Source organism: Otolemur garnettii, unplaced genomic scaffold, assembly GCF_000181295.1.
Source record: "Otolemur garnettii isolate 467f Iridium unplaced genomic scaffold, OtoGar3 scaffold00045, whole genome shotgun sequence".
Classification (NCBI taxonomy): Eukaryota; Metazoa; Chordata; class Mammalia; order Primates; family Galagidae; genus Otolemur; species Otolemur garnettii.
The window spans coordinates 8,136,198-8,148,737 of NW_003852440.1; the positions used below are offsets into that span (position 1 = coordinate 8,136,198).

Genomic DNA, 12,540 nt, shown 5'->3' on the forward strand with positions numbered 1-12,540 from the left:
CTTAGGTGTACGTGGCTGGCGCCTTAGCCGGTTGAGCTATAGGCGCCGAGCCGAGAGTCAATTTTTGTTAGAGGAGAAAAGTGTGGATCCAGTTTCGGTCTTCTACAGGTCTCTAGCCAGTTCACCCAGCACCATTTGTTAAATATGGAATCTTTCCCCAAATTTATATTTTTGATAAGCTTATCAAATCAAATGAGGATACGTGTCTGAATCACCTCTTGGTCTTCAGTTCTGTTCCATACATCTACCTCTCTATTTTTGTGCCAGTACAATGCTGTTTTGATCACTGTCAATTTATAGTATAGTCTGAAGTCTGGAAGCATGATTTCTCCGTATTTGTTTTTATTTCTGAGTAATGCCTTGGCTATTTATGGTCTTTTCTGTTTCGTATAAAATGAAGTACTAATTTTTCCAGGTCTTAAAAGTATGACAGAGGTGCTTTAATAGGGATCACGTTAAATCTGGAGATTGCTTTAGGTAGTATAGACATTTCAACAATGTTGATTCTTCCTAGCCATGAGCATGGTATATTTTTCCATTTGTTAACATCTTCATCTATATCTTTTCTCAGAGTTTCATAGTTCTCTTTATAGAGATTTTTCATGTCATTAGTTAGATACACTCCCAGATATTTCATCTTCTTTGGCACTACTGTAAAGGGAATAGAGTTCTTGATTGTTTTTTCTCTTTGACTATTGTTAGTATATATGAAGGCTACAGATTTGTGAGTGTTAATTTTGTATCCTGAGATGTTGCTGTATTTCTTAATCTCTTCTAGGAGTTTCGTAGTTGAGTCCCTGGGTTTTCCAGATATACAATCATATTATCTGCAAAGAGTGATAGTTTGATCTCCTCTGGTCCTATTTGGATCCCCTTGATTGCCTTCTCTTACCTGATTGCTATGGCTGAAACTTCCATTATAATGTTAAAAAGCAGTGGAGACAATGGGCATCCTTGCCTGGTTCCTGATCTGAGTAGAAATGATTTCAATTTTACTCTATTCAATATGATATTGGCTGTGGGTTTGCTGTAGATGGCCTCTATCAGTTTAAGAAATGTTCCTTCTATACCAGTTTTCTTAAGTGTTCTGATCAAGAAAGGATGCTGAATATTATCAAAAGCTTTTTCTGCATCAATTGAAAGAATCATATGGTCTTTGTTTTTTAATTTGTTTATGTGATGTATTATATTTATGGATTTACGTATATTGAACCATCTTTGGGACCCTGGGATGAAACCCTCCTGATCGTGATGTATAAGTTGTTTGATGTGTTGTTGGATTCTGTTTGCTAGGATTTTATTGAATATTTTTGCATCAACATTCATTAGAGATACTGGTCTATAATTTTCTTTTCTTGTTGGGTTTTTTCCTGGTTTGGGTGTCAGGGTGATATTTGCTTCATAGAATGTGTTGGGAAGCATTCCTTCTTTTTCTATGTTTTGGAAAAGGTTAAGTAATATAGGTACTAGTTCCTCTTTAAAGGTTTGGTAGAATTGTGATATGAAGCCACCTGGTCCCAGGCTTCCCTTTTTGGGGAGATTTCTTATAGTTGTTGCTATTTGAGAACTTGTTATAGGCTTGTTCAACATTTCCACTTCTTTCTGGCTAAGTTTAGGAAGGTGGCATGTTTCCAAGTATTAATCTAATTCCTTCAGATTTTCATGCTTCTGAGAATAGAGTTTTATGTAATATTCATTAAGGATTTGTTGAATTTCTGAGGAGTTTGTTGTTATTTGGCCTCTGTCATTTCTGATTGGTGAAATTAGGTATTTTACTCTTCTGCTTCTGGTTAGTTTAGCCAAAGGTTTATCTATTTCATTGACCTTTCCAAAAAACCAACTTTTTGATTGATTGACCTGTTGTATGATTCTTGTTTTCAATTTCTTTTAATTCTTTTCTAATTTTAGTTATTTCTTTTCTTTTGCTGGGTCTGTGGTTGGAATGTTCTTCCTTTTCCAGTTGCTTGAGATGTCCCATTAAGTTGTTGACTTCCTCTCTTTACATTCTTTTGAGGAAGGCTTGTAAGGCCATAAATATCCCTCTTAGGACTGCTTTTGTGGTATCCCTGTAGTTCTGGTAATTCATGTCTTCATTGCCGTTTTGTTCCAAAAATTTGATAATTTCCTTCTTAATCTTATCTATGACCCAGCTATCATCCAGCATGAGGTTAATTAGTTTCCATGTTTTTGTATGACTATGCAGATTTCTCTTGTTACTGAGTTCAACTTTTAATCCATGATGGTCTGAGAAAATACAAGGAATGATTTCTATTCTTTTAAATTTGCTGAGGTTAAACTTGTGACCTAAGATGTGATCAGTTTTGGAGGATGATCCATGGGCTGTTGAGAAGAATGTGTATTCAGTTTTGTTAGTATGAAATGTTCTGTAGATGTCTGTTACATGCAGTTGTTGAATGGTTAAGTCTAAAATTTTTCTGCTTAGCTTCTTTTTTCCCCCTCTTTTGCAGTTTTTGGCCGGGGCTGGGTTTGAACCATCCTCCGGCATATGGGGCTAGTGCCCTACTCCTTTGAGCCACAGGTGCCACCCAATTTTTGCTTAGCTTCTTTTTTTTTTTTTTTTTGAGACAGAGCCTTAAGCTGTCCCCCTGGGTAGAATATTGTGGCATCACAGCTCACAGCAACCTCCAACTCCTGGGCTCAAGCAAATCTCCTGCGTCAGCCTCCCAAGTAGCTGGGACCACAGGCGCCCTCCACAATGCTTGGCTATTTTTTTTTTTTTTTTTGGTTGCAGCCATCATTGTTGTTTGGTGGGCCCAGGCTGGATTCGAACCCACCACCTTAGGTGTATGTGGCTGGTGCCTTAGCCAATTGAGCCACAGGCACTGAGCCTGCTTAGCTTCTTACTGGAGGATCTACCCAACACTGCCAAAGGGGTGTTAACATCTCCGACTATTATGGTGCTGGAGGAAATCACATTGCTTGTGTGTTAGAGTCTCTCTTATAAATTGAGGAGCATTCTGGTTGGGTGCATAAATGTTAATAATTGAAATCTCATCATGTTGAGTGTTTCCCTTAACAAATATGAAGTGACCATCCTTATCTTTCCTTACTTTTGTTGGTTTAAAGCCTATTGTATCTGCAAATAAAATTGCAACACCTGCTTGTTTCTGATTTCCATTTGCCTGAAATATAGATGACCATTCCTTCACTCTGAGTCTATGTTTATCTTTTAAGGTAAGGGGAGATTCTTGAATGCAGCAAATATCTGGCCTGAGGTTTTGTATTCAGTCAGCCAACCTGTGCCTCTTTAGAGGGCAATTTAAGCCATTCACATTAATTGAGAATATTCATAAGCCTGGTAGTATTTTGGGTATCAAGTTTTTCGAAAGTCTGGTGGACAGTTTTAATCCTTTCGCCACTGTGGAAGTTGGAATTTGAGCAAAAGTTTCTGAGTGAGTTTACTTTGGTGGTTGAGGACTGTGCTGGTCATTATGGAGGATAGGTCTGAGGATATCCTGGAGAGCTGGTTTAGTTATGGAAAATTTCTTCAACATGTAAATGCCATTATTTAATTTCTCCATCATAAATGAAACCCCAGTTAAGCTGGGTACAGGATCCTGGGTTGAAAGTTGTTTTGTTTAAGGAGATTAAAGCTCGATGACCACCCTCTTCTAGCTTGAAAGGTTTCAGCAGAGAGATCTGCCGTCATTCTAATATTCTTCTCCTTGTAGGTTATGGTTTTCTTACGTCTAGCTGTTAGCAGAATTTTCTCCTTCATACTAACTTTGGTGAAGCTAATTATAATGTGTCTATGACTTTTCTTATTTGGGTTGAGTAGTGCTGGTATTCTGAAACCTTGCTATCTGGATTTCAGAATCTCTTGCCATGTCTGGGAAATTCTCTTTGATTATCTCATGAAGAAGAGCATCTGTGTCCTTCGAAGCAACCTTGTCACCTTCAGGTATTCTTGTAAGGTGAATATTAGATCTCTTCGAATTATCCCAGAGCTCTCTGAGAGATTGCTATGCACTTCTTTTCCTCTTTGAGCATTTGGGAACATTCAAAAGCTTTGTCTTCAATGTCAGAGATCCTTTCTTCTGCCTGCTCCATTCTGTTTCTGAGGGATTCTGCTGTATTTCTCAGATCTTTGAGGGCTGCAAGTTCTTGCCTCGATGTGTCAAAATCTTTGGTAATTTTGTCTTTGAATTCACTGAATTCTTGAGACATCTTTTGAATTATTTCTTGAAATTCTAATTCCATCTTTACCTACATTCTGTTGATCTTATTTGCTATCTAAATTCTGAACTTGATTTCTGACATCTCAGCCATTTGTTTATGAATGGGATCTTGTGCTGTGTCTGCCGTATTGTTCTTTGGGGGACTTGATCTACTCTGATTATGTTGCCAGAGTTTTTCCGCTGGTTCCGCCTCATGATTATTTTTTACCGGTTGGCTAGATGGGCAGATAAGGTGAAATTGGATTGGGAGCTCCTGGAGTTGTGGTTAACCAGCCCTTTGTCAAGAATCTGGGACTGGTGACTGTTGCTTTTTCCCCTATAGCTTTGCACAGGACCCATACAGTATTATAGTCTGAGGCTGAGGAAACCTGCTTGGTGCGGTGGGGTTAGGTGGCTCTGTCTTGTATTCAGCTTGTCCTTGTCTGATCCTAGTGGATCAGTGACTCTGGTTTGGAGTCTTAGCTGTGGAGAAATACAAGCAACTGTGACACCTCACCCCCCATGGGCAACAATTGGAAGAGGAAAATCAACACTTCCTGTCACCACAGAACCAGGGTAGCACCCGAAAGGGTCCTTGGGTATTGGGCCCCGGTTGGGAGTTCCAAACCAGTTGACCCAGTCAGTACGAACTCGCAAGTGGCAGAGTTGGAAAGGGCTCCAACAACTAGATGGCAGAGGTCTACTGGCTGCTCAAATTTGGCTCACTCTACTGCTCTGTGGAGTCGGAATGGCCTGCCTGGTGGCAGAGTCAGACCAGGGGTCTCTTTCTCCACTTTGTTCCTCTTTCACGCCCAGTCCTGGTGACCTCACAAGGCTGAGGTCCTGCTCCCTCCAATAAGCAGATGTGCTGGGGTTTTGTGCCTGTCAGAGTCAAAGGAAGGTCAATACTCCTGCAGCCCGGCCACTGCCTTCTGCTACCAGCCAGCTGGGGGATCTGAGGCCTGCCTGCCTTGGGTACTCAGTAGCCACTGGGGAGTGTTCCACCTGAACTCAGTCTAATCCTGAGGATAACAAGTCAGCAAATGCTTTTCTCCCTCAGCCACCAAGCCTTTGCCCCTGCTGCTCTACAGCACCAGTATCCCTATAGAGCGAGTTCTGGTTTCCTCTGGCAGCCTTCAGAGTTGAGGAGGTGTCTTTCTGAGGTTAGACCCCAGTGGGATAGCTCTATTGTTGCTGGATCTCTGTGAGAAGTGACCCTGCACAGCTCCCTGGGGGCTGCCACAGCTAGGGAGTTCTGGCTGTAGGAGCAGCTGCAGGAGTGCAGGGCACATGGATCCAGCAGCAGGGCTGGGGATGCTGCACACGGTTCTGGCAGTGCAGGGTGCCTGGTGACTTCAGTAAGGAGAGCTCCCGGCCCAGGAATCTGGCAGGTTGGGGGCGCAGCACAGAGGCTCCAGTAGGGCAGAGCACTGTGCCCAGGTCGGGTGTGGGGTGCGCAGCTCTGGCTGGGTGGAGCACATGGCACTTGGTTCGGCAGGGCACAGGATGCTGCTCAGAGCCACCTCCCGCAGTCTCTGCAGGGGTTAGGCTTCTGGATCTCAGGCAGGAGGGGGAAGGGTGGACTGGAAGTTCAGAATGGCAGGGAAAACATTAGTTGAATTTTCCTGCCTGGCAAGAGAGTGGTCAGGGTCACAACAGGGTCCCTCTGGGGAAGTAATCCCCACTTCCTACAGCTCTCACCTGTGGGGTGAGACACAAGGTCCTCAGTTCACCGCTCACCTGTAGAAAACCTACAGGAGCAAACAGAGAGAGAGAGAGGAAAAAAACAACTCTCTTGGGAGAGGGGGATGGACACATTCTTTTGGGATGAATTTTGTACCTGAAGTTTGCTTTCTTGGAGTCACAGCTTCTCTCAGCAGAGGTGACCTGCAGTTATCACTCTTCTCTCTCGGCTCCCAGTCTTCAGCTTAATTGCGTACTTTCTGGACATGATCCTTCCCTCTGGATGGGAGCTTCTGTTGAAGGCTGGCTCCAGTTGGCCATTTTGTCCCTTCTTCCCCCCAAAAGTAGAGTTTCTTGGTATGTACTGTAGATTGATGTCTGTAGCTTTGATAGCCCATCATTTCAGGATAAATAAGTCCAGCATAAAGAACACTGTAAGAAAAAAGAGAGAGAGAGAGCAGGAAATTTACAGTGCCCTGATGGCAGCTAGCCAGGAGGAGCAGTAGTTACATTTGGGGGAGTCAGAAGTTACAGTGGGATAGTCACTGCACTTGAGGTCATCAGCACCCCTGAGCCCTGTATCCATCGTTCCTGGGCCAACCATATACTATAAACTCTGGTGAGAGGAATTTTTCTGAGTTACCATAAAATGTGACTGAGAGACCCACATTTAGGGAACTTGGACCTGATGGAGCAGCCTCCTGCATAGCCGCTGCTGCAAGCAGTGGAGTGTATCTCCTTCACAGTTCTCTCCCTCCCTGTTCTGGTGGCTGTGAAAACTCGTTACTTGGATAAAATCATGAATATGTTGGTAACATAATCAGCAGTCAAGAATAAGCAGAATTCCTAATATTCTAAGATTATTAAATAGCAATGAGAGTTCCATTAGAATTGTAAATTTTTTTTTTTTTGAATTCAGGTTTGTTTTATGCAGCGTAAGTGAAAGTTGTGTCACTCTCTTTCTCTCTCCCTCATTTTGAACCGTAGACATGGCTGAGCAGGAGCGCTTCTTGCTGCACCAGGAGACCCTGCCTGAGCAGTTGCTGGCAGAGAAGCAGCTAAATCTGAGCGCGATGCCGGTGTTAACTGCACCACAACTCATTGGGGTACGTACTTTTCAAATCCTTCCTCCATTTCTTAAACTCAAAACGTCATCACTGTTTGTTGGGCCTTGTAGCATAGGTCCTAGGAGGAATCATCTTTCTATTTCTTGCCTTCCTGCAAACTTTACCTTAGAAGAAGTTGTTGGAAGCTGTGTGAAAACTGGAACCTCGGTGGCAGAAAGCTCCATCTCCCTGTCTCCCCTGCCTGGTCCCAAGGTGCATCTCCAAGGGATTAGTTGTGTTTTGTTTTTCTAGTACTGCATATAAGGACAACTATGTACCATGAGGACTTTATTCCCCAGAATGTTATTTTTCAGGCTCTTCTGAGAATATTTGTGGAAGAGAAATGGTTTAAGGAACTGGATTACATGGCCTCACCCCTTTCCTGTGCAACCCACATATCCCTGAGACAGACTTAGAACAGGGGCTGCAGCCTTGATGCTGCTTCTCACAAAGCCAGAGAGATGTTGTAGGATCACCTTGAACTTGCCATAATTATATGGAAAAGAAAGCGAACAATCAACAAACCTTAATATTTTTAGCTGTTATTAGTAATAGAGTTCCTACTGTGAGCTCACAACAACCTCTCCTGATTCGAGTGTGTATTTAATTTAAAAATCTGTGTATCACAGGAGGGAAAAAAATGTGCCAATTTTACTTTGATACACCAGTGATTTTAATATTACAGTCCAGTGGAGAAAAAGATTGCTCTGGAACAATGAGATACTAAGTTTTGTAAGCCATGAAAACAAACACATGGCTTTTTTCTGAAATGGTTTGACTGTTGTTGCTGTTAAAGGAGTATATGCAATTTTTTTTTTTTTTTAGTTATTTCTAAGTCTATAGTTTGGGTTTTTTTTTTTTAAATTAAATCATAGCTGTGTACATTAATGCAATCATGGGGTACGATGTGCTGGTTTTATATACAATTTGAAATGTTTTCATCAAACTGATTAACATAGCCTTCATGGCATTTTCTGAGTTATTGTGTTGAGACATTTATATTCTACACCTAGTAAATTTCACATATACCCTTATAAGACACACTGTAGGTGTGGTCCCACCAATTACTCTCCCTCCACCCATCCTCCCCTCCTCTCCCTTCCCTCTCCCCTCCCTTTCCCCTTCTTCTTGGGCTATAATTGGGTTATAGCTTTCATAAGAAAGCTATAAATTGGTTTCATAGTAGGGCTGAGTACATTGGATACTTTTTCTTCCATTCTTGAGATACTTTGCTAAGAAGAATATGTCCCAGCTCCATCCATGTAAACATGAAAGAGGTAAAGTCTCCATGTTTCTTTAGGGCTGCATGGTATTCCATGGTGTACATATACCACCATTTATTGATCCATTCGTGGCTCAGTGTGACTTAGCAATTATGAATTAGGCTCCATAAACATTCTGGTACATACATACAATTTTTAAAAATGAAACTTGTAAATATTAGGTTATGAAATATGAAATGTTCAATTTCAAATCAAAAGTTTCATTTGTTACATAGTATTTTTCAAACAGGAAGTAGGGCAGTTAGTCAAAGTATTTACCTAAACTACCAACACCCTCTGCCCTCCTAATAGTAGCTTGTGTATGTCAGCAGCAAAGAAGCCTTGGGAACGAGTTTCAGTGAATACTTTTCTTTGCAAGAAGTGGTTCAAAGCCTGGAAGAAGTGGTTGTCAGTTGGTGCAAGGTCTAGTGAAAATGGTGGATGACAGAGAGTTTCCAAGTCCAACTTCTATAGCTTGAGCAGTGTACTTTATGTGACAGGTGGTCAAGCCTCGTCTTGCAAGAGGATTGGCCTGTCTGTTTCCCGGTCTTGGCTGCTTAATCACAAGCATACTCAGCATGTCATTCATTTGGTTGCAGTAGACAGCTGCTGTAATCATTTGAGCAAGTTCATGAAACTGTAGTAGGTAACAGCACTGGACCACCACACAGACATCATTAGTTTTGTTTGTTTGGTTTTTTTTTTTTTTTTTGAGACTGAGTCTCATTATGTTGCCCTCAGTAGAGTGCTGTAGTATCACAGCTCACAGCAACCTCAAACTTTTGGGCCTAAATGATTCTCTTGCCTTAGCCTCCCAAGCAGCTGGGACTACAGGCAGCCTGCCACAATGCCCAACTGTTTTTTGTTGTTGTTGTTGCAGTTGTCATTGCTGTTTAGCAGGCCTGGGCCAGGTTCAAACCTGCCAGCCCCAGTGTATATGACCAGCATCCTAATCATTGAGTTATGGGTGCTAAGCTGCCATTAGCTTTTTTGGATGAATGGTGTTTTGGCACTTCATATTTATTCAGCCATTGTCCCAAATCCTTAAAATTGTCAGAAAGAACCATTTTTCATCATATATAACAATGTGGTATAGAAATGGTTCATTTTTATGTTATGACAGCAGAGATAGGCAAGCTTCAAGACAGTTTCTCTTCTGACACTCGCTTAATTCATGTGGAATTTGTGTATCCAGCTTCTTTACCTTGCCAGTTGTTTCAGGTGGTATAGTTGAAATAGTAATGTCAAACCATGTTGCTGATTCATGTGTAGGTTGAAGTGGATTCGCTCCCACTGTATCTTTTAGCTCATCATTATCCATCTTGGTCTCAGGTTGCCCACATAGCTCATTCTCAAGATTAAAATCATCAGAATAGAACTTCTCAAATCATCCATGTACTGTGCATTCATTAGCCATATCCTTACAGTTCTTTGTAATTTCAAACTGCCTTGGTTCCGTGACAGAACTCATGTTCAGAAATAACAGAAATTTTTTTTACTAAATCCATGGTTTCAGAAAAATTGCTCTTAAAAAATGCAAAAGATAATCACAGGCCAAAATGAAAATTTGAAAGAATGAGAATGCTTTACAATAAAATAAAGCACACACCGTGTTCTGCCTGAGCTACGGTGGACGTTTCCAGCACAGCCGACCCAGATCTTCTGAGTCCCGCACCACCTCCCGTGGAAGCTTGTGCTGGCTGTGTAACTTTCTCCCTTTGCCTCATAACCACGTCCACCAATGAGAATGCTAATTTACCAGCTGTCCGACTTAACAGGTTCAAGGACAAGGGAAAAGACAGCACAGAAATGAGGCGACGCTGAATAGAAGTTAAGGTGGAGTTGAGGAGAGCTAAGAAAGATGACCGGATGCTGAAAAGGAGAAATGTAAGCTCATTTCCTGATGATGCTACTTCTCCACTGCAGGAAAACCGAAGTAACCAGGGTACTGTAAATTGGTCTGTGGATGACACTGTCAAAGGTATAAATAGCACCAGTATGGAAAACCAGCTCCAAGCTACTCAAGCTGCCAAGAAACTACTTTCTAGAGAAAAACAGCCTCCCATCAACAATATAATCCGAGCTGGTTTGATCCCAAAATTTGTGTCCTTTTTGGGTAGAACTGATTGTAGTCCCATTCAGTTTGAATCTGCTTGGGCGCTAACTAACATTGCTTCTGGGACATCAGAACAGACTAAGGCTGTGGTAGATGGAGGTTCTATTCCAGCATTCATTTCTCTATTGGCATCTCCTCATGCTCATATCAGCTAGCAAGCTGTGTGGGCTCTAGGAAACATTGCAGGTGATGGTTCAGTTTTCCGAGACTTGGTTATTAAGTGTGGTGCAGCTGACCCACTGTTGGCTCTTCTAGCTATTCCTGATATGTCATCTTTATCATGTGGTTACTTAGGTAATCTTTCCTGGACACTTTCAAACCTTTGTCACAACAAGAATCCCGCACCCCCATTAGATGCCGTGGAACAGATTCTTCCTACTTCAGTGCGTCTCCTGCATCACGATGATCCAGAGGTATTAGCAGATACCTGCTGGGCTATTTTCTACCTTACTGATGGCCCAAATGAACGGATTGAAATGGTTGTGAAAACAGGAGTTGTGCCCCAACTTGTGAAGCTTTTGGGAGCTACCGAATTGCCAATTGTGACTCCTGCATGAAGAGCCATAGGGAATATTGTCACTGGGACAGACGAATATGCTTAGGTTGTAATTGATGCAGGAGCACTTACTGTCTTTCCCAGCCTGCTGACCAACCCCCAAACTAACATTCAAAAGGAAGCTACATGGACAATGTCAAACATCACAGCTGGCCATCAGGACCAGATACAGCAAGTTGTAAATCATGGACTAGTCCCATTACTTGTTGGTGTTCTCTCTGAGGCAGACTTTAAGACTCAAAAGGAAGCCGTATGGGCTGTGACCAGCTATACAAGTGGTGGAACAGTAGAACAGATTATATACCTTGTTCATTGTGGCATAATAGAACCATTGATGAACCTCTTAACTGCAAAAGATACCAAAATTATTCTGGTTATTCTGGATGCCATTTCAAATATCTTTCAGGCTGCTGAAAAACTAGGTGAAACTGAGAAACTTAGTATGATGATTGAAGACTGTGGAGGTTTGGACAAAATTGAAGCTCTACAAAACCATGAAAATGAGTCTGTTTACAAGGCTTCATTAAACTGATTGAGAAGTATTTCTCTGTAGAGGAAGAGGAGGATCAAAATGTAGTCCCAGAAACTACCTCTGAAGGCTGTACATTCCAAGTTCAGGATGGGACTCCTGGGCCTTTTAACTTTTAGATTGTATAGCTGAGGCACAAAGTTGTCATGTACTGCGTTTGGTATAAGTTTGTCTTACTTTTTCTCTACTACAAACTCCTTTTAAACGTGGTTTGTTAATGTAGCACTTTTTACAACAAAACTGTACTTGAGCAGTTCCAAACTGTACATACATACTGTATGGAGCCTGTCCTCTGAAAGGGTTGCTTATTTCTATGTGGAATTTCATATCTTACGTGTCCTGTAAATAAAGATTAAAGTCTACCCTTTAAAAAAATAAATAAATAAATAAAATAAAGCAAGAAAAATATCAAAGTGAAATGTCAGAGATGGCAGCTGTCAAACTTAGTACTTAAGGAAATTGTACATTTCATGCTCCGTAACCTATTCGTTGTTGGAAAAGGAGATGGTGGGAAAAAATTCAATTCAAATTGAAATTTTTAATGAGAGAACTATTTTTTTATAAAATTACAGGAAATTTGAAAAATACAGAAACGAATATGCCATCAGTTATAATCTGACTGGGGATGACCATTGGTAACATGTTGGTGTATTTTCTTAATCTTTTAATTAAACTGTAGACCAACTAGATGCTTTATCACAGATCTTAATTTTTAAAACTGCTTAAAACAGCATTTCAGAAGCAGCTTTATTTATAAGTAGCTTTCAAAGAACAGCAGTTTATTTCAAAGATTGATCAAGAATACTGAAAAGTATATACCATCTTTATCTTTAAGAATATAAATTTATTGACATTTAAAAATTATATATATCAAGTTATGCAAATTAACTGGTTTAAGATATGCATTTTTGAAGAGATAGCTTATTGTGCGGTAGATGGACTGTAGTTTCCAAATGTGGGACTGTTCTTTCTTTCTTTCTTTCTTTCTTTCTTTCTTTCTTTCTTTCTTTTTCTTGAGACAGAGCCTCAAGCTATCCTCCTGGGTAGAGTGCTGTGGCATCACAGCTCACAGCAACCTCCAACTCCTGGGCTCAAGCAAGTCTCCTGCCT

At 41.2% G+C, this 12,540-nt stretch overlaps 1 protein-coding gene across 1 annotated transcript in view; it reads left to right on the forward strand.

The window, feature by feature from the left end:
* NUP133 (nucleoporin 133) overlaps window positions 1-12,540 on the forward strand; it is a 74,623-nt gene that overhangs the window by 51,058 nt on the left and 11,025 nt on the right. The window contains exon 22 of the mRNA XM_003790985.3: window positions 6,849-6,967. Within this exon, the coding sequence (XP_003791033.1) occupies window positions 6,849-6,967 (119 nt within the window). The remainder of the gene's footprint in view (window positions 1-6,848; window positions 6,968-12,540) is intronic.